Raw genomic sequence first — 20,390 nt, forward strand, 5'->3', positions numbered from 1 at the left:
TCTACGTTCGTCGTCAATCGTTTTCTCTCCTTTTCGAAGCCTGTATCGCTTCCATTCCAACATTCGATGAAAACTACGCACTAGATTCGAGGAGAAAACTATCAATACTCTGGCGATTCCGTCGAGAGAAAGCCTAAGACCTCCGCGCAATCTCTTTCGAAAAAGGTTATCGATTAGAATAATAACTATGATAATTGTTAAAATTTGTCGTCACGTTCCAATCATATCCTTCCGTTCCGAGCCTTCTGAGAATCGCCGCTGAAGACGGCATCCATTATAAATTTCATCTTCGTGACTTGATATGGAAAAAGACATCTGCCGGCACGTGACCTCAACAAAGTTGAGATTGATCTCGATTCTTGCGGCATTGCATTTGCGTTCGCGCATTTAAGGCTCGCGTATCTAATGTCTCCATAACTTAGTCCGGCGGGCTTTAAATATTCTCGCTCCTTCCTTCACGCTCCGCACGGTGTCAGATCGATGTCCCCCCTCCCCAGGAATGGGGTTTCAGCAATCGGAGGAAAAACAGGTGAACTTCTCATTGCTTGCTCTTCTTCTAGTATCGATTTAAACGATTCCGTTCTCATCTCTTCCTATGTCTTTTCGTGTCTTCGAAACCGCCGCTGCCCCGAAAGACCGCTCTCTGTGTCTCTGAACGGCTTCCGTCTTCTGCGTTGAGTTTGGGTCGGTCGGTTGGTTGGTCGGTCGGTCGTTCACTCGTCAACGACTAATGCGTTTTCTTTCTCGCACTTTATGTACATAGACCGAGCAATTGGAATTTTCTGGAATGTCTCCATCGGTATCAAGAAATTGTTATTGCATCGCGGAATTGCATCTGGAGATGAGCTAGAACTATGCCTCGGAGGCGTCTTCCTCGACCAGCATAGCTGTGTCCTTGTCGGTGTCCTTTGACGTCGGATTTAGTGATTTTTTCTTGAACTTCAGCTGTGGACTGCTCTTCTGAAGAATTGAGGAAGGTGTCAAAATGGCGGAGCCGGACGCTTCCTCGACCAAGGGCTTGCCGTCGCCAGGAACCGTACCCAGGGCGTCGTACATGGGGTTGGCGAAATCCGTCGGTTGCTTGACATCTCCGAGGTTGAAGTCGCCGCCGTCGATGGGATCCTGTTGAACGAGCGGAAGTGGAAATTAACGTTATGAGGGTGAAATGCTGCTCAGCGATTATTAAATTTCGACTTTCTGCATTTTCACTCGACACTGATTATCGTCTCCTCCAGGCATCCTTACCCCGTTGGGCTCGTTAGAACGAGCAGATCTCATGAAGTGCGACGAAAAGTCCACGCCTCCACCTCCGAAAGAGACGCTGGGGTTCCCTCCGTAACCCGCGGTTTTACTGGAAAATCATCGATACTCCGTTAGTCATGGAATGCGACCCCGCGAATGAATTTAGAATCAGGTACGTCGATCGAAAATGCCGTCTATATACTCACAACTGCTTCTTCCGGAAGGCGACGAACAGCGCCGCGCCGCCAATCATCAAGATCAGAACGATGATGATAGGAGTCATTATTGCTGCGATATCTGCAATAGAGAGATCGAGTCATTAGAAATCGAATCCATTTCCCTCCTGTTGGGATTCTCTCGCTTCATCCTCCGATTTTCGGAATTGGTCCCGCTCCGCGGTCATGACAAGTACAGGGCTACCCTCGACCCCCGAGATCGGAGCATCTGGTGAACACCTCGGCTCTGCGGATGCGTACCCGAGGAACGCCGTAATCATACCGAGTCGAAAATCCGGCCGAATTTATTCAGAACATAAGTGTCACTGGTAGGCTGGCTTCAGGAATGAGAAGAAATTTCCCCTGGGCGCTGCGTGCGCGCGCGGAACGGCATCGCTTGGAATGCGTTCATCTAGACATGGATTCCGCCATGTGCCCGCGATCGTTCTTCTAAGCCCGTATACTGTGAGTTCGACCTAATGTGAATTCATCGTGTCGCGTCCTGCCATACAGAGAGGTACGAAGGAGACGCCGACCGACGACTTCGCAGTCTCGAGTTGAATCCAGCTCGAACTTCCGCGAACATCCAGCTCGACGTGGTGTCGATCATCTTCTCCGTCTCTGACAACGCATGCGCGGTTCCTTCCGATTCCTCGAATTTCGGTCGGAAAAGCGATTCCGCCCTCAAATAGTTGAGATCACGGAACAACATCGAGACTCAAATCAAATCCGAATCCCCTGGCGGTTTTCTCCCCTTCGTCGCATGTTCTGATACTCATGCGAGAACTCTTTAGGCGATAATGGAATTGCCGAAGCTCGCGTACTTCCACAAGTACATCAGGATCATTTTTCGAGCGGCGGTCCGCTCGGTTGATCCGAAAGTTCTTGTCCGGAAAAATGTGCGGATCGTCGACAAAGAGCTCGGCTTCAAAGTGGGCTCTTTCGAGGGGCCAGTTTACCGAGTGAAGCACAACATCTACATCTGTGGCTTCGGCAAGGCCGTGGCGCCAATGGCAGCTCAGCTGCAAGAGCTCTTCAGACCTCACGTGGAAAAAGGGGTGATCAGCGTTCCGAGTGGCTTCACGGAGTTCTCCGAAAAACTCGAGAAGAGAAGATGGCTACCCGAACACCCCATCGAGGTGATCGAGGGGGCCGCCGGCAACATACCCGATGAGAACAGTCTGGAAGCCTCCGGGAAAATCGTCAAGCTCATCAAAGGTCTATCTGAGAATGACATTCTTTTCGTGTTGATTTCCGGCGGAGGCTCAGCGCTTTGTCCGATGCCGAAGCCGCCGCTCACGCTCTCGGAAAAACGCCAGATCATACAACATCTCTCGAAAGCCGGAGCAACGATCCAGGAACTCAACAAGGTCCGCATACGCCTCTCTGCTCTGAAGGGAGGCAAGCTCCTGAAGCACACGAAGGCTCAGGTGATTTCATTGATCCTGTCCGACATCGTGGGGGACCCTCTCGATCTCATCGCGAGCGGACCCACCGTCGAGTCGAGAATATCGAGCACGGATGCGATTGAAGTTTTGGAGAAGTACGATTTCAAAATCTCGGAAACCCTCCGCGGAGTGATCGAGACGGAGCCCGATGACCGGGTCTGTTCTTCGTTCTCGAACCATCTGATCGGATCGAATAGGGTGGCGTTGGATGCCGCGAAACTCAGCGCAAAGTCGTACGGTTTCCACACGATTGTCGCGACAGACCGCCTGACTGGCGAAGCTCGCGAAGTCGCGAAAAAAATCGTCAAGATCGTGGACGGCGACTGCTCAGGTCTGGGCTTGAGTGCCGCTGTTGAGGAGGAACTGAGAAGCCTGCCGAAGGATACGCCGATTTGCGTCCTGTTCGGGGGAGAAACCACCGTCACGGTCACCGGTGAGTCCAGTGAAGGGATCTCCACCCTGAACGAGAAAGCCTGTATTCCTCTTCTCGGAGGAGACTCCTCCGAAAGGATGGAGCGAGTTTTTGAAGTCCCATCTAAATACCCGGTTCTTAATTTTTTTTCTAGGTGAGGGAAAAGGCGGCCGGAATCTGGAGATGGCTCTGGCAGCGGGTATGGCTCTGGAAGAGCAACAGAAGGATGTCGTTTTTCTTTCGGGCGGCACCGATGGCATTGACGGTCCCACTGACGTTGCGGGCGCGATCGTGGATCAGACATACGTCAAGTTCAAGCGACAGAAGGGATTCGATCCTCTCGAATACCTGAACAACAACGACAGCTATACGTTTTTCCATCCGCCCGACTTGAAGCCAACCGCGGAGGAGTTTTACGCGATCCTGAAGACCGGCCACACCGGCACCAATGTCATGGATGTTCAAGCGTTGATGTTCCTAACAGATGCGTAGAGTTCGCTCCACGTGTGCATGAAGCTAGATCACTACAAAGTGGGCATCGTTCTCAGAGTTCCGTGGCTTGTGACCTTTTGCGGAACCGAGTCGCTCCCAGAACCACCGCACACTATGAAATAAAATCTGCAGAAGCTTGTCTTTCGTTCTTTCCCTAGATAAAGAGCCTCCGGGTCCCCCTCTGCTTTGGGAAACTTACTGTTATTCGAGCTGGCGATCCTGGTTTTCGCAACGAAGTTCTCGCAGTTTGCTCCTTCGAAGTCCTCTGAACACTTGCACACAGCACGGTCTCCTTGCACTGCGACGCAAATTCCCGCGTTCTGGCACGGACATCTGTGGGAAACGAGGATTTCGTTGATTTTCATGATTTCGTTCCGGGGGTCGGATTCGGAATGGAGTCACGAATCACGAATCCACTTCGCGGGCGGGTCCCCGTACAAATTCATTGGGGAAAATCTAGGATTCAAGTCTCGAACGATACTCACTTGAAAGGAATGGCTTTCGGCTGTTCGAACGCAGCGTCGCATTTCTGATTGTAGTTCTTGTTGTTGGCGCCGTCGGGACACGAACACCGATGACCGCGAGGGATCAAGAGACACGAGTGACTGCAGCCCGAGTGAGCACATCGGCTCTCGCCCGTCGTGTTGTACTTTGTCTCCTGGTAGATCTTCACGCTGGCAGGGTACTTGATGTCTCTACGAATCAGCACCTTGACCCCACGGCCGAATTTGTTCATTCGGTAAATGTTCCCAGAGTCCCGTTCGCTCCAGTACATCGTATCGCCGAAGAGATCCAAAGCGATCGGATGAACCGTTTCTGAAATCACGAGTCAAAGGCCTTCGTATTGCTCGCTCGAATTCGTCAAAACGCAATCGACGGAATGAATCTTGAGCTGGAGATTGCGGGATGGCGACGACGGAAACGAGAGCAAATCCAAAGGAAAAAACTCACGGTTCTTAATGACTAGTCGGCCGCTTCCGTCGGGTCGGGCGCTCTCAATGGTGCTGAGTTTCGGATCCACCCAATACAGTCTCCTGTCCCCGGAAACGTAATCGATCACGAGACCCCCAGGTGAGATGACCCTGTTCTTCGAGCTAAGGATAGTTTGGCGACGACTTCCATCGAGCCAGGATGTTTCGATCTTGGGATTTTTGCCCGCGTCCGACCAGAAGAGGACTCCCGCCTCGGGATCCACGGCGACGGATGTCGGCATCTCGATGTCCGTATCGTGCAGCGTGCGCCTGTACCTTCCGTCGAGTTTCGTGACGAGAAGTCTTCCTTTCGGTGGCCGGTCCGTGAAAGTTTGGAAGTCGAGGATATAGAGGTTTCGACCGAGCCAGTCCACGGCGAGCGCCGTCGGAATTTTCAGATCTGTGGGAAGAGAACGATATCTTGAATGACTCGCGGAGACCCATGATCATTTATTGCCGATCCCTGTCCGTCATTTTCAGAAATATCAAGGAATCTTCCCCTCCCCCCCCTCCCCACTGAGACTCAGAGTCACTCACCGCTGATTTCGAGATCCTGCGGGTATTGACTGCCGAGTTTCTCGGGCTCGACCGAGAGGTCTGGGATGAACGCCCTCTTGATGGTCTTGGCGTCCACGTCGACCCAGTAAACAAACTTCTGGACAGGGTCGAAATCCACACCGAAGATATTGCTCTCTCCCGAAATCAAAGCGACCTGCTTACTGGTTTCGGGAGAAGAAATGACTAGACGAACTTCACGACCATTCGTGTACATAATTACGGGTGGATCTCCGGGTGGATGACAATCCATGTTGACTCGTTTGAATCTGAAAACGAAAGCCAATGAGTCAGGATCGCTCTAGTCCAATCTCATCTTTGGGATTCGTCTTCGTTTTTCTCTATCATTATTTTCTCTTTTCTTTTTAGCTAAACCAGTTTCATATTTTATCTTTTTCCGATCCCGCGTATCGAGAAACTCACCCTGGACGACATTCGCATCCGTAGCTTCCAACGGTATTGTGACAGATATGCGCGCAGTAATGCAACGAGCTAGCGCATTCATCGATATCGGCGCAGGTCTTCGTGTTCGTTGCGTTGATCCTGTATCCTGACGGGCACACGCACACGTAGTCGTGGGCCGAGCTGGCACCGAGGCTCGTGCAGTTGTGCTGGCAACCACCGTTCAGTGGAGGGCTACACTCGCCGATCTCTGCGATCATGAGAGTGAAATCATTATTATAATGATTATTCAAATTATGAAACAATCGAACTCTGGAACACCGTCAGAATGGAGTTCATTACGGAATCAAGGAGTCGCTCTCGAATACTCACGGCAGCCGAGCTCATCTGACTCGTCGTCGCAATCGAGGTTGTGATCGCAGACTTTGTTTTTATCGATACATTGCCTACCGTCGGCACACTTGAACATGTCCGCCGAGCAGGTCAGCGGTCCTTTGATTCGATCACAGAGATGGAATGTATTCTCGTCGCTGCCGTCACCGCAATTATCTTCGCCGTCGCACAGCTGCCAGAGCATAATGCATTTCCGGTTCGCGCACTGGAACTTCCGAGTAACATCGCATTCGTGCTGCCGACACGTCTGGTCGGACTCGTCGGAGTTATCTCCGCAGTCGTCGTCCCGGTCGCATACGTAGTCCGGCTTGATGCACACCGTGTTGTTGCACTGGAATTGGTTTTCGGGACAGTGTCGCCCGTTGGGGAAGCGGGGCGGGCAGTTCTTCTCGTCCGAAACGTCTCGGCAGTCCTTGTTCCCATCGCAAACCATTTTCTTCTGAATGCAGTGTCCGCTGTCGCATTGGAACTGATCGGCTCGGCACTTGTGGTTGGCGCAATTTTTCTCGTCCGATCCGTCGTCGCAGTCCGCGTCGTGATCGCAACGCCACTTTCGAGGAATGCATCGCTTGTTCTCGCATTGGAATTCGGACTCGGAGCAGTCTCGGTAGAGGTTCTCGCACATGGTCGAGTCTTCGTCGCTGTTGTCGCCGCAATCGTCTTCGAAATCGCATCGCCATCGCATCGGGATACAGCGACCATTACTGCATTTGAAGTCGCCGGTCGGGTGGCATTTGGGGCATTGATCCGGATTCGTCTCGTCGGAGTTATCCCTGCGAAGTGAGCAAAAATATTAGGGCTCAGAGGGGGGAAACTGCTGTCGACTCAAGGTCGGGGGGTTTTTCCCTCTATTTCCCCCGTCATGAAATCTCGAGCAACCACCTCTTCGAGGATCGGCAGCTGCATGAAGCCTCACTGACCTGCAGTCGTCTCTCCCGTCACAGAAGAGCCATTGCGGAATGCAACGGTAATTAGACTTCGACGGACACTTCTGCCAACCGGTTGTGCAGTTCCGGTTTCGGCATTGGTACGCTGGCTCGTCCGAGTTATCTCCGCAATCGTCGTCGAAATCACAGAACCAAAGGTGTGGAATGCATTTGCCGTTCTCACCTGTGGAACAAGTTATTCGTACTCAGCCTTCGATTTCTTCCGCTTCCCCTAACCCCTCACCCCTCCCCCTCATTTGAGGTCCGGGGTCGAAATTCTGAACTGGTGAAGAATTCGGCAGGAAAAACAACGAGAACATCTTATTTCGTACGGTACTTACATTTGAAATGAGTTTCCGGATCGCAATTTCCGTGATGGCAGAGCGCCGGACTCTCATCGGAGCCGTCGGCGCAGTCGTTGTCCCCGTCGCACTGCCACGAGGACGGAACGCATCGGCCGGTGCTGTTGCATTTGAAGCTGTTCTCTCCGCAGGGCAGATGACAATTCCTCTCATCGTAACCGTCCGGACAATCGTTGTGACCGTCGCATACTTTGATCCTGGAAACGCAGACATCGCTGCTGGTCGGGCATTGGAATTGGCCTCTCTTGCACTTGTACGGAGGACAGTTCTGTTCGTCGGACGCATCGGCGCAGTCCTGTTCCCCGTCGCACATCCAGTAGATGGGAATGCATTTCTCGTCGCCTCCTCCCGAGCACCTCTTCTGTCCTTCGGTGCAGTTGGCGATGCAGGTTCTGTTGTTCGGTAGTAGAACGAAGTCCTCCGGACAGGCGCATCGGTGTTCCGCGGGGAACTTGAGCCCCGCCGGGTTCGGCGACAGAAGGCAGAGATGCGAACAGCCGCCATTGTCGACTTCGCAGGGATTGTTGTAGGGCAGTTGCCGGAGCGGATGGTACACGTGGATGTCGTAGGGTCGATGCGAGGCGTTCCGGAGCAGCAGGAGGTCCTCTCCGGTGAACTTGTGGGCTCGGTAGATTCCTTTCATGTTCCAGTCGGTCCAGAACAGCCAATCGTCGAACACCGACAGGGCGAACACGTGCGGGACTTTCGATCCGGACAAGACCGTGTGTCGGTTCTTGCCCTCGAAATCGGCGTACTCGATGTAGTCGAGATGGGCATCGGCCCAGAAGATCTTGTCCGAGAAGTAGTCGATCGTGAGAGCGTTTGGCCACACGAGATTCTTCCGGTAGGTGATTAGCAGCGTCATGTTGCTCCCGTCCATGCCGAGTCGACCGATGAACGCGTGGTGACCCCAATCGGTGAAGAACAGATAACCGATACCCGGGTGGACCGCAAGTGCTCTCGGATCGGAAATGCCGCGTGGCAGCAGCACCTTCTTCGACGTGCCGTTCAGATGCGAGACGAACAGCTGTTTACTCGTTCTGTCAAGCCAATAGAGCTTTCGAGAAACCCAGTCCACGGCCATTCCTTCGAGACCTTGCACGTCGTACTTGATAACGACTTCTTCGCCGCTACCGTTCGTGTACATTCGGTGGATCGTTCGGTTACCGACATCTGCGTAGTACAGTCGATCTTCCTTGACGTCGAAGTCGATCGCAACGACGTTCTTCAAGTCCATCTTGACGAGGTTGTACTTCGTTCCATCGATCGAGGCGTTCCGCAAATAGTAACGGTTGGAGAAAACTATCCACGGCTCGGGGTAGGTTTCGAGGCGTTTGCAAGTCTTCCCGTCGGGTTCTCGCAGATAGTGGGTCTCATTGCATTTGCAGAAGAACGAACCGGGCGTGTTGACGCAGATCTGCGAGCACACGCTCAGCATTTCCGTGCATTCGTCGACGTCGATGCAGGCCTTGCCGTCGGGCATCAACTTGTAGCCGGGATTGCACTCGCATCGATAGGATAGCGGCGTATCGACGCATTTGTGCTCGCAGCCGTTGCTTTCGGGGGTTGCACACTCGTTGATATTGCACCTTGGAGATTCATCCGATCCATCGGAACAGTCTCGGTTCTTGTCGCAGACCTTCGTCAACGGAATGCAGCGGTCGTCCAGACGGCATTTGTGATGGGTCGCCTCGTCGCAAGTGCTGTTCCGTTTGCAATCTGGGGGAAAAGTTGCAATTTATTGCGAAAAATTCGGTGGTAAAAATAAAGGAAATAATAACATTTGGGGAATACAATGCTTATTGCTTGGACAGTCTATTGCGGAGAACGTTGGATGGATCATTCGAATACGCAGTGGATCTCTCGACGAAAGTCCTGAACGTCAAGCTCTAAAATTCGGTCTCTCTCTCTATAATAATCTCATGGAGTTACTCACTGGCTTGGAGCTCATCGGACCCGTCACCGCAATCGTCTTCACCGTCGCACATGTAGTTCTTGCGCACGCATTTGGCGTTGCGACAGGCGAATTCGTCTGAAGTACACTCGCGGAATGTGCAGTTCTTCGGCTCGTCGGAACCGTCGCTGCAGTCGTTGTCGTGATCACAGTACCAGTCCTGGTTTATGCACCGACCGTTCGCGCAGCGGAACTGCTTTTCCTTGCAAGGCTCAGGCGTGGGACAGTTGAGCGTTTTGCTATCTTCGTCGGCGGCGTCAACGCAGTCGGGATCGCCATCGCAGAGCCACCGTTTCGGGATGCAGGTCGGTCGATTCCACATTTTGTTCTTCTTGCAGGTGAATTCTTTCTCGGGATCGCACTCCCTGGAATTGCACTGGTGACGAGCGTCCTCGTCCGAGTTGTCGAGACAATCATTGTCGTCATCGCAGAGGTACGTGCGCGGGATACAATTTCCGTTGTCGCAGGTGAAGAGGTCACCGAAACAGGTTCGTTTCTCGGATTTGCAGTAATCGGCAGGCTCATCAGCCGCGTCCCCACAATCGTCGTCGCCGTCGCAGTGCCAGTTGGCGGGAATGCACCTGCAAGCCGAAATTCGTTATTAATAGCTCTCCATTGATTTTTCTAAATTCCCTCGTCAGGGGACGTCCTATAATTTTTGTACAGAAGCTATCTATTTCATTCCGCGAGATTTCCCGAACAAGAATAATTGATGATTATCATCCCGGACTCAGGAAATGAAAAAGAAAACGGGAGAGGAAATTCGGCGTCGGCCCTAGCAATGATCTGATTTTTTTTCGTGTATCAGGCGAGTGAATCGATAATAATTATTCGATCGAGCGGTCCTCACCTGTGGTTCGGACACCTGAAACTGTTCGGGGGACAAGTGCGTTGCGAGCAAAGGGTAGAGACCTCGTCGGAGTTGTCTCCGCAGTCGTTGTCGCCATCGCACAGCCAGAACGGTTCCGCGCAGATGTTCGTCGTGGCGCATTTGACCTGTTGTCCTGGGCAGGTTCGGTTCTTCGGACAGTGATCGTGCGACTCGTCGGTGGCCTTACCGTCCTTGCAGTCGTCACGACCGTCGCACATTTGATTTTTCGGAATGCATTTGAAGTTGGCGCAGGTGAACTCGCCGTCGGCGCACGGTGGGTATTTACAATCGATTTCGTCGCTGTTGTCCCCGCAGTCGTTTTCGTGATCGCATTTCCATTTGAGCTGAAGACATTTTCCGTTGCCGCATCTGAACTCGCTGGGGCTGCACGTGTGCACCGTGCAGTAGGCGGGGTCCTCGTCGGACTGGTCGCCGCAGTCATCGTCCGAATCGCAGGCGTATCTTCGATCGATGCACTTTCCGTTTTTGCAAGCGAACTTGGTCGAGTCGCATGTCACGTTCTCGGGCACGCACATCTTCCCCTCGTTGGCGATTTTGAGATTGCCGGTGCATCGACATTCGGGTCCGTTCGGTCCTGGATGACAGGACTGCGCACAGCCTCCGTTGTTGATCTCGCACACGGTCTTGTTACACTTTTGTCGCTCAGGGGCGAAGATGTGGATGTCACGAGGGGATTCCTCGAGTCGTTTGGCGATCTCGATCATCCCTGCCCCGGTATGCTTCTCGGCGCGGTACACGCCCCGCAGCTGCAAATCGGTCCAGTAGATATACGGTCCGAAAACCGTTATCGCGAACGGATAGATGGTGGCCGAGATGAGTTCCTCGCGGTCGGTGCCGTCGAGATTCGATCGTTCGATTTTCTCCCGGAGCGCGTCGGTCCAGTAGAGTTTGCGGTCTTCGTAGTCTACGGCGAGACCGCTCGGCTGCGTCAGGTTCCCGGATACGATCGCGGTTTTGTTGTTGCCGGCCATCGTAGATCGATAGATCTTGCCCGTGTGTCCGTATCGACCCCAATCGGTGTAGTACATGAAGCCCTCGCAAGGATCCAGGACTATGGCCCTAGGCCGCTCCACGTTGGCAATCATCACGATGTCTGAGCCGTCGGTGTTCATGGCGTAGATGCTCCGGTTCGCCGAGTCGGCGAAATAGATCTTCTTGTGAGTCCAATCGAACGCTATGCCCTCGGGGTTCACGGTCTTGTTCAGGATCACGTGGACCTCCTGGTTCTGGCCGTCGGAGTCCATCCAGAGGATGGCGCCGTCGGGACGGATTTTCGTAAAGTACATCCGGTGACCGGCGTAATCGAAGTCCATTCCGACCAGGTTCGTAAAGTTCGCTCTCGGTGGGAAGGGCACGGCGGTCTTCATTGGGTCGAGGAACATCGAGCGGATCTCCTTGCGGGTCGCGAAAACGATGTACTGCTTGACGCTCGAGCAGCTTCGACCGTTCGCGTCGAGCTCGCCGGAAGCGCACGCGCACCTGAAGTCCCGACCGTTGATGTTCATCGGTAGAGGGAAACACAGCTGATCGCATCCGGCGCTGTTGCAGGGACTGTCGGCCTGGATCTGGCCCGTGTTGTAGTAGACCATCACGTCTCGCAGCATGTTCAGGTCGGATTTCACCGTGTACACGGTGCCGTTTGTTTCAGATTTCCTGATCTTGAAAATAGACCTGAGGTTCCTGTCGGCCCAGAATACCCAATCGCCGTAGATGGCGACCCCCATTGGTTTCGGGAGACGGCTGGCGAGCGTTCGACGGTTCGAACCGTCGAAGCGACACGACTCCAGGCGGTCGACTCTCTTGTCCACCCAATAGATGTCCCCACTGGCGATGTCCACGGCTATGTCGCTCGGGGAAATGATGTCCTCGACAACGATCGACGTTCGGTTCGTACAATCCATGAGAGCGCGTTCGATTTTCGGATATTGTCCCGAGTCGATCCAGTACAGATAACGTTTCACCGGATCCACGGCGAGTTCCCGAGGCGCTTCTGTTGTCGTTTTCAAGAGGACCATCCTGCTGCCTCCGTTGAGATCGCTGACTTCGATGAAGTTCTCGTGCGGGAACACGTTCGAGAAGTACAGGAGATCTAGAAAAAAAAAAAAATTATGAGCTAGAACCGAGGGAGAGGGCTTCGTCGGATCACGGATTCCGCACAGGGTTCGATCGATCCACGAAAAATAATTCGACGGGATCACTCTACTCTCATTCCGTTCGAGATGGGGATTCTCGGGGTTATAGCTCCACTTACGGTTTATCCAGTCGACGGCAAGGCCTCGGATTCCGTTGCTGCCGATGCCGTCCTTGATCACGTGCTTGGTGTCCGAGCCGTCGGTCAATATCGAAAAGATTCCGTTGCGGGGGCCTTGGTTGAACTCGATCCAGTAGATCCTCTTGTCGGAGTAGGTCATGTCCAGGTGCAGGATATTGTGTCCTGGCCCGGCGATCGGTGGCATGGCTTCGCTGCCCGAGTTCTCCAATGAAACCGCGCTCGCCTTCTCCAACTCGGAGTACACCAGGAACTCGTTGTACGGACTGCAGAAGACCTCGGCGCTCACCGTGAAGCCGATGCTGCAGAGGCATTTCCTGCTGTTCCCGCTGGTCGGCACGCAAATCTGAGCGCAGCCTCCGTTGTTCGTGAGGCACGGATGCTGTGGCGCCTCAGGACGTTTGCCGTAGACCTTCAAGAACTGCAAGTCGCTGAGGTTGTCCTCGATGACGGTTTCGGTGTTTCCGTTCTGCAGGTCGATGTAGGAAACCTTCTCGTGAGCAGAATCGAGGAAATACACCTTGTGGTTGTAAACAGCGATAGACAGAGGTCTCTGGATGCGCACATCGTCGCTGTAGATAGTGCGTCGACCGTTCCCCGCGTAGTCCACGCTCTCGATCGCCCCGCTGTGGCTCCGCGAGAAATAAATCCGTTGCGCCGTCGGATCGATCGACAACGACTCGATGTTCCCGAGTCCGTTAAGCAGAAGAACCTTGGGATCTTCTCCGGACATCGAGGCCGAGGCCAGTTTCGTGGGAACGTTGACGCCCCCGCTGTCCAGCCAGAAAAGTTTCCCGTAGATTGGATCCAGAGCGATAGCCTGGGGCTTGCCGACCCCGGTGTCCCGTCCATCGTTGGACAAGATAACCGTCCGGAAATTTTTGCGTTCGCCGAGCTTCACCACTTCGATATTGGACGCCTTCCGGTTGCCGACGTAGAGGTTCCGACCGATCCAGTCGACGGCCACGGTGTACGGAGCGCCGACGAAAGCGCTCGAGAGGAACTTTGTGACGTTGGCGTCCTTGAGGCTGATCCTGAACAGCGTGCCGTTGTCCTTGTCGTCGTCGACCGTCTTCACCAGGTAGATGAAGCCGTCCTTCTGATCGTAATCGAACTCTCTCGCTTTCTCGAGTCCGATGATCGAGGATATCTGACCGGCGCTGCTCTTGCCCGCCTTCGGCTCGAGGTTCATGTCGACCAGCTGACTGCCTCGGAGCACCATGAGGAACGGTTTGTCGAGAGGAACGCACGCCCCGTTCGCCGAGCTGCGGTCCAACGTGTAGCCGGGCGGACATTTGCACGCATAGCCCTCTTTCCTCGACGGGGACAGGAGGCACAGATGCGTGCAAGGGGCTTCCGCGCAGGGATTCGCGTCCGTCGTCGGTTGCAGCGCCGGATGATTGACGTGGATTCCGAGTGGTTGGCTGACGAGATGACTGACCACCGTCTGGTTCTTGCCGCGGAACTTGTCGCACGACAGAACGCGGTTCAGCTGACGGTCCGTCCAATAGAGCGTGTCTTCGAACACGGTCAAACTGTGAGGATGCAGCAGATAGTGGTTGTGGGCGAGAACTTGCTGACGACCCGTTCCGTCGTAGTTACAGAAATCGATGTAGTCGAGTTTCGAATCGGCGAAATACACTCGTTTCGTGGGCAGATCGAGCGTCAGCCCGTTGGGCCAGAATATTCTCGTGTCGATGATGGTCCTCCGCATGGATCCGTCGAGACCGACGCTCTCGATCCGGGGATTCTCGCCCCAGTCCGAGAAGAACATCACCCGCGCGTCTTTGCGAGGATCGATCGACAGGCCGCGAGGTTGACTGATGTTGCTGTTCAGGAGGATGATGTGGTTTTTGCCTTCGAGGTTCGAGACCTCGATCGTTTTGAGCTTCGAATCGACCCAGTAGAGGTTGCTGGCGATCCAGTCGACGGCCAGACCTTCGATGAGGTCGAGACCGCTCGAGATGACTGTCGTGAGCTCTTTGCCCTTCATCAGCTTGAAGATTTTCTTGGCGTTCATGTCGAACCAGTAGATTGTGTTGTTCTTCATGTAGGACGCCGTGGCGACGACGTTGTCCACCTTGACAGGAAGCCTCTCCAGCGACGAAGTGTCGAGGTCACCGACCAGGATCGAGCGTCTGTTCGAGATGACTAGGTACGCTTGGCTTCTATCGGCTGCCTTGCACTTGTGGTGGTTCGCCGGGTCCTCGAGGTAGCCCGGGTCACATTTGCACGTGTACGAGCCTTTCGTGTTGAAGCAGTGCTGCGAGCACGCCCCGACGAGCTCCGTGCATTCGTCCAGATCGACGCAGGTCGTCGTGCTGTTGAGCCTCTCGCCGGCTCGACACGTGCACACCGGTCCCATCGGCGTCTGAATGCATTTGTGGGTGCAGCCCACGGCTTCCGGGTCGCACTTGCCGCTGTCGCAGACCGGACCTTCGTCCAGACCGTCGGGACAGTCGAACTTGCCGTTGCACACGAGCGTGTTGTTGATGCAGCGGTCCGTCACGTTCGGGCACGCCCACTGGTCGTAAGGACAGATGAGGGCTTTCTGCTTGCAGGCGTGACGCTCGTGCTCGTCGCTCTGGTCCCCGCAGTCGTCGTTACCGTCGCAGACCCACGACTTGTAAATGCACTTGCCGTTGTCGCACTTGAAGTGGTTCGCTGGGCAAACGCCTCGAGGACAGGTGTCCGGCTCGTCGCTGCCGTCGTCGCAGTCCTTGTGTCCGTCGCAGCGCCAACTCTTCGGGATGCAGATGCGCGGAGATTTGCACTGGAACGAGTTGCTGTCGCACTCGTTCGGAGCTCGCGAAGGGCAGTTCTTCTCGTCGGAACCGTCCGCACAGTCCGGAATTCCGTCGCAGCGATAGCTGTCGTGGATGCATTGGCGTTTGTTCTCGCACGAGAACTGGCTCACCGTGCAGACGGCCGGAGGGCAGTTCTTCTCGTCGTCCTTGTCGTTGCAATCGGTGTCGCCGTCGCAGACCCAGTTCTTTGGAATGCACGCGCCCGACGAGCACGCGAACTGGGTCGATGAACACGTCTTGTCGGTGCAGAAATCCCCTTCGTCCGACCCGTCGCCGCAGTCGTTCTCCGAGTCGCACTTCCAGCTCAGCGGGACGCAACGTCCGTTTTCGCAGGCGAACTCGTTCGCGTTGCAGGTCGCGTTCGTACAACCGCTCTCATCGGACCCATCGCCGCAATCGTTGTCTCCGTCGCACTTGAACGACAACGCGACGCATCGGCCCGACGCGCACTTGAACTCCCTGACGCTGCAGGTGTTGCCCTTGCAGTTCTGGTGTTCATCGGACCCATCGAGACAATCGTCGTCGCCGTCACAAACCCAATTCTTCGGGATACAGCGCTGGTTGCCGCAGGTGAAATCCCAAGAGTTGGGGCAGGCTTTCGGTGCCGGATCGGCTTTCGGGTCCGCCGTGCAGTTCTTCTGATCGGCGCTCAACACGTAGTTCGTCGGACATCCGCATTTCGCGGTCATGCCCCCATCGGCGGTGGGGACTCCGAAGCAGAACTTGGCGCAGCCGCCGTTGTTATTCAAGCACGGATGATTCGCGTCGATCAGCTGATTGTCCTTGGAGAACACTTTGATGCAGAAGAGCCGGGAGCCCTCCTCGAGCAGGGGCAGAACTTTCACCGATTGCCCGCTGCCCTTGTGAATTTTCGCAATGGCGTCGATGCGCCAGTCGGTCACGTAGATGAATTCCTTGTGGATTGTGAGCGAGAAGGTATGTTTTAGCTGGACGCCGGTCACGTTCACCGTTTGTACGTCGGACCCGTCCAGGTTCGAGTGCTGAATGTGGTCGAGCAACGCGTCGCACCAATAGACCCGATCCAGCTCGTAGTCGATGGCGAGACCGTTCGGCCAGCCGAGGGAGACCCCACGAACGACCTGTTGGTTCGTGCCGTCCAAATGGGCTCTGGAGATGTTCGCTGGCCGGTCCCAAACCGAATAGAAAATGTAACCCTTGTTCGGGTGGACAACGATGGCACGGGGACGTCGCAAGTTCGACATGAGGATTTTTCGTTGTTGGGTGTCGCGAGTGTTGATCACGACCATGGTTCCTTTCCGAGAATCGACGAAATAGAGATTCTTCGTCACCCAGTCCAACGCGATTCCCTCGACTCCCTCGTGCTGGGCCGCCAAAACGTTCTCTTTTCCGCTTCCGTCCGGTTTGACTCGGGCGATCACATCGAGGATCACGTCCGACGTGTAGATGAATCCTTCGTGAGCGTCGAAATCGATCCCGACGAATCGGGCCGATTTGCTCGCAATCGGAATCATGGCGTCGGAGAAAGCGTCACTCCGAAGATCCATCAGAGTTCCTCGGACGGACTTCTGTTGGGAGTAGAGTAGGAACGTCTCGACCTTCCTGCAGGATTTGCGGTCTTCGGCGAGTTCGTATCCAGTATCGCAGACGCACTTGTAACCCAGTCTGTAGACGCCGGAACCGGTTCCTCTGGAAAGGATGCACATGTGGTCACAGTTGCCCTTGTTCAGCTTGCACGGGTTGTCGATCGGCGGTTGCCGGAGGTGGTGGAACGCCTTGATCGCTCCGGGTTCTTTGATTATGGCTCGATCCTGATAAATGGTCTCGACGGTCTCGTTGTTCCGGTAGAGCTTCGTCGCGAGCACCCCTTGTTTCGTCGCATCGCTCCAGAAGATTTTATTCTCGAACAGAGTCAATTTATTCGCCGAAGGCACTTTCGTCGAGCCTTTGATGATGATGTGCTTGAGTTCGCCGGCGTAATTTACGGCTACGATCTCGTCCAGCTGTGAGTCGCACCACACGACGAGGTTCTGGACTGTGTCGAGGGTGATTCCGTTAGCTCGGTATAGGGAGCTGACGATGACCTTTCGATCGGAACCGTCCATGTTCGCGCGCTCGATGTGATCTCCGTCGCTGAAGAACATGTATCTGAAAGGGAATCGTTGAATTGAAAAGAAAATTCCAGAGACAGAGACTGAGAAGCTCGGTCAAAGTTCCCCGAATCGCTTTCACTTTCCATAGCCCCCTGATCGGGGATCGAGGGACGAAAAGTTCTGAACCTTACCCCAGGGCGGAGTCTAACGCAATATCTTGAAGATTGGTGAGATTTCGCGACAGGATGATCGAGTGTCGATAATTGTCGAATTGCATGACGTCGATCTTCTGGCCAAGGCTGTCGGCGACGTAGAGTTTGTTGGCGATCCAGTCGATGGCGATCGCGACGGGATTCCAGGCAAAAGGGACGATCACAGGCGATCGCCGTTCGTTAACGCCGTCCTTCCCGAGTCGAATTGAGTGGATTGTACGGTTTTCCAGCATTGTCCAGTATAGCTCCCTCCTGCCGTAATGGAAATCCAGACCGCCGACCTGGCCGGCGATCGTGCTCAATTCTTTCAGTGACTTGTCGAGCGGGTCGAGTTCGTAGATTACGGCGTGACGCGCGAACACCAAACGCATCTCCGATGAGTCTATGGCCTTGCAGCCGACCTTGTCGTGAAGCTCATAGCCGGCTGTGCAGCTGCACTTGTAGCTGCCCGGACTGTTTTGGCACAGTTGGTCGCAGTAACCCCATTCCTCGCACTCGTTGAGATCTACGAAAAACATTGAATTCAATCAGGTTCAGATAATTTGCGAATAAGTTCCGAGGTGCTGGATCCCTCGGATGGGATGCTCTTCGCGTTTGCGGAGCCTCTCGCCGAACTCACCGATGCACGATCGCTTGTCTTCGGGATTTATTCTCATTCCGAGATTGCAAGTGCATTCACCGCCTTGTAGAGAAGGACGGCATCCCTGCTGGCACGACAAACTTGGACACAACGTCGACGCTAAATCGTGGGGAAACGCAAAATTAGGAAAAAAAAACTCGGAAAGGAAATGCGAATTGAGTCGGGGTTCTGGGCTCGTGTAAGTGGGTGTGTTTGAACTTTCGCAGAGTGCTAGTGAATACTCACGGCAACTGATGGGGAAAAAAAACGGAAAATCATAAACTACGAAAGACTTGGAAAATGCGTCGAGCATGCATCGATACCCCCGTTGTCGTCAACTAATCTGATTTTCCAAGGGTCCGATAGTAATCTTTCGTGTGGTCAAAGCCATTTCTGGCCCTCTCCGTGACGGATGATTTCAATGCAAGATCGGGGATGAGATACAGCGAGGCCGAAAATACTACCTCAATTATATTGACCAGTGATTCGACTCGAGCAACACTTACTGCAGTTGAGCTTTTCGTCTGCTCCGTCCGAGCAGTCTTCTTTCCCATCACAGATTTTTGTGCGATCAATGCAAACCTTCTCCGTCGGGCAGAGGAACTTATTGTCGGAACAGAATCGCTGAGCTGCAAGTGAGGAAATAGTGCAAAAGACTTAACCAAAAAACTTAGTGCAAAAGACTTGTAATGCCGCCGGCGGTGCTCGGCAAATGCTTCGGAATGCGCGGGCAAGATCCTTTTTCATAACGTGCAAGGTAATTCGTGCAACTCTGATTGCAATGCGAGATCCTCGAGGAGGATTCCGACGTCCTCCTTCCGGATGTCAAGATGAACAAATCATGAATTTGAAGTCCTTGATAATCTCGGATCTCCCAGAAATGGAATGACTCAAAGCATGGAGTGCAATGCGCTCAATCCAGAGGCATCCTCGTGACTCGATCGGATTCGTGCAAGGGGAAGAGAAAGGAGAACCAAAAGAGAACGGCATTCGGACTCGAGCCGTAGAATTCACAGCTGACGTGCATCATATTGCGTTTCGACACAATATGAATGTGAGCTCGTGAACGATCGTGGCGGCTCGGCGTGGATATTAAGGCGTTCGAATCCACCGCTCGTGTCCTCGTCTCCTGCTGGACGGATTCAAGGAAGCACCGGGCGGAAGCTCTTCAAATACCTGGCCGAGACCCGCGTCTCCAATACCACGACGAGTTCAGCGTCGGCAGTCTGGTGGTCTGCCACCAATTTCGAGTCCTCGGCGGTCTACGGAACCTGATGGGTCTCGGAGTATCAGTTCCGGCTTCGAGCGGAGTGAGTTGTCTTTTTCCGCGTCGGAGGGAATTCCCCCCGCGGCAATCGCTGGCTCGTAAAGCATCCCTGCCGTCGTAATTCTCTGCTCGTAGGTTAGAAACTCCGATTGAGAAATTTCGAGTCGAGATCCATTCTTATTGCATATCGTAGGTTTCTTTTTTTTTCAAGGTTCCGTTGACCACAGTCTCGGAAATATTTGGTGGACGACGCTTCGAATCGATCTTCGGAGAGGAGACCGACGTTGTATAATCCGGATAAAGCTACCGCTCAGCGATTCAGGGTACGCTTTGCGACAAGAAGAAAATATTTCTTGACATCCGCCACCGCGCCTGCAGAAACCGGTTCTCAATACAAACACGTACTTCAGTTTGTTCGCGACTCAGTGACATACGAATAGCCGGCGAATGAGGGAGCGAGTGAGTGAACCGGCCGACGAGCCGCTACAAACGCTGGCAACGAGAACGACGACGTCGCCGTCACCGCCACCTACAGCCGAGAGAAGCACAGAAAATCTGTTTCCAGATAAACTCTTCCGTAGATACGCGGGTTCAGGGAATATTGGTCAACCCGATGAGATGTTCGAGCGATTGACCAACCGAAATGACGGTCGTCACTCGGGCGTCAGACTAGGAGACTTTTCCTGGAGAGTCAGACGCCGAAAGCAGTCGCCCACGAACGTCTCAGAAATCGTTGCCTATGGCGAACGTGTTTACGACTTTCGCTGTTTTCCGCCCGCTTCCACGATGGTCCGCCATTCTCATCCCTGGTTCCAGGAATCATTTCCCCGCTCGGCTCTCGTCGACTTCCGACCTCCTTTCTCTCGCCTCGACTTCCCCT

The 20,390-nt window shown here is 54.0% G+C and overlaps 3 protein-coding genes across 3 annotated transcripts in view; 1 reads left to right on the plus strand and 2 right to left on the minus strand.

Moving 5' to 3' along the window:
* Window positions 1-319: 319 nt before the first annotated feature.
* Window positions 320-15,912, minus strand: mgl (low-density lipoprotein receptor-related protein megalin). Its single transcript, XM_029111549.1, has 15 exons — window positions 15,623-15,912; window positions 12,516-15,541; window positions 10,223-12,353; window positions 9,355-9,953; window positions 7,398-9,137; window positions 7,051-7,240; window positions 6,110-6,903; window positions 5,759-5,987; window positions 5,318-5,604; window positions 4,761-5,180; window positions 4,295-4,625; window positions 4,009-4,142; window positions 1,449-1,539; window positions 1,246-1,351; window positions 320-1,122 (listed from the first exon to the last, which is right to left on the minus strand). Exons 2-15 carry the CDS (start codon window positions 14,896-14,898, stop codon window positions 853-855), a joined length of 9,705 nt encoding a protein of 3,234 aa, XP_028967382.1. The 5' UTR covers window positions 14,899-15,541; window positions 15,623-15,912; the 3' UTR covers window positions 320-852.
* Window positions 1,922-3,826, plus strand: LOC100905047 (glycerate kinase). The gene is made up of 2 exons (XM_003743533.2): window positions 1,922-3,338; window positions 3,472-3,826. The coding sequence occupies exons 1-2, from the start codon at window positions 2,258-2,260 to the stop codon at window positions 3,807-3,809; spliced, it is 1,419 nt and encodes a 472-aa protein (XP_003743581.1). The 5' UTR covers window positions 1,922-2,257; the 3' UTR covers window positions 3,810-3,826.
* The window catches only part of LOC114828239 (Putative vitellogenin receptor yl), a 35,125-nt gene continuing 29,773 nt past the window's right edge, over window positions 15,039-20,390 (minus strand). The window contains exons 6-10 of the mRNA XM_029111532.1: window positions 18,750-18,872; window positions 18,244-18,363; window positions 17,604-18,129; window positions 15,155-17,467; window positions 15,039-15,057 (exon numbers count right to left, since the gene is read on the minus strand). Coding sequence (XP_028967365.1) covers window positions 15,039-15,057; window positions 15,155-17,467; window positions 17,604-18,129; window positions 18,244-18,363; window positions 18,750-18,872 — 3,101 coding nt within the window. The remainder of the gene's footprint in view (window positions 15,058-15,154; window positions 17,468-17,603; window positions 18,130-18,243; window positions 18,364-18,749; window positions 18,873-20,390) is intronic.

The sequence above is a fragment of the Galendromus occidentalis genome, unplaced genomic scaffold (assembly GCF_000255335.2).
Source record: "Galendromus occidentalis unplaced genomic scaffold, Mocc_1.1 scf7180000077448, whole genome shotgun sequence".
NCBI lineage: Eukaryota > Metazoa > Arthropoda > Arachnida > Mesostigmata > Phytoseiidae > Galendromus > Galendromus occidentalis.

Bases quoted from the DNA above. Each gene is read 5' to 3' on its own strand.
- LOC100905047 (XM_003743533.2), top strand. From the start codon at position 2,258: ATGGAATTGCCGAAGCTCGCGTACTTCCACAAGTACATCAGGATCATT. The intron at 3,339-3,471 runs GTGAGTCCAGTG...TTTTTTTTCTAG, and splicing joins AACCACCGTCACGGTCACCG to GTGAGGGAAAAGGCGGCCGG.
- mgl (XM_029111549.1), bottom strand. From the start codon at position 14,898: ATGGGACCGGTGTGCACGTGTCGAGCCGGCGAGAGGCTCAACAGCACG. The intron at 5,988-6,109 runs GTGAGTATTCGA...TCATGATCGCAG, and splicing joins GTCAGATGAGCTCGGCTGCC to AGATCGGCGAGTGTAGCCCT. The intron at 1,352-1,448 runs GTGAGTATATAG...ATGATTTTCCAG, and splicing joins GCCTTCCGGAAGAAGCAGTT to TAAAACCGCGGGTTACGGAG.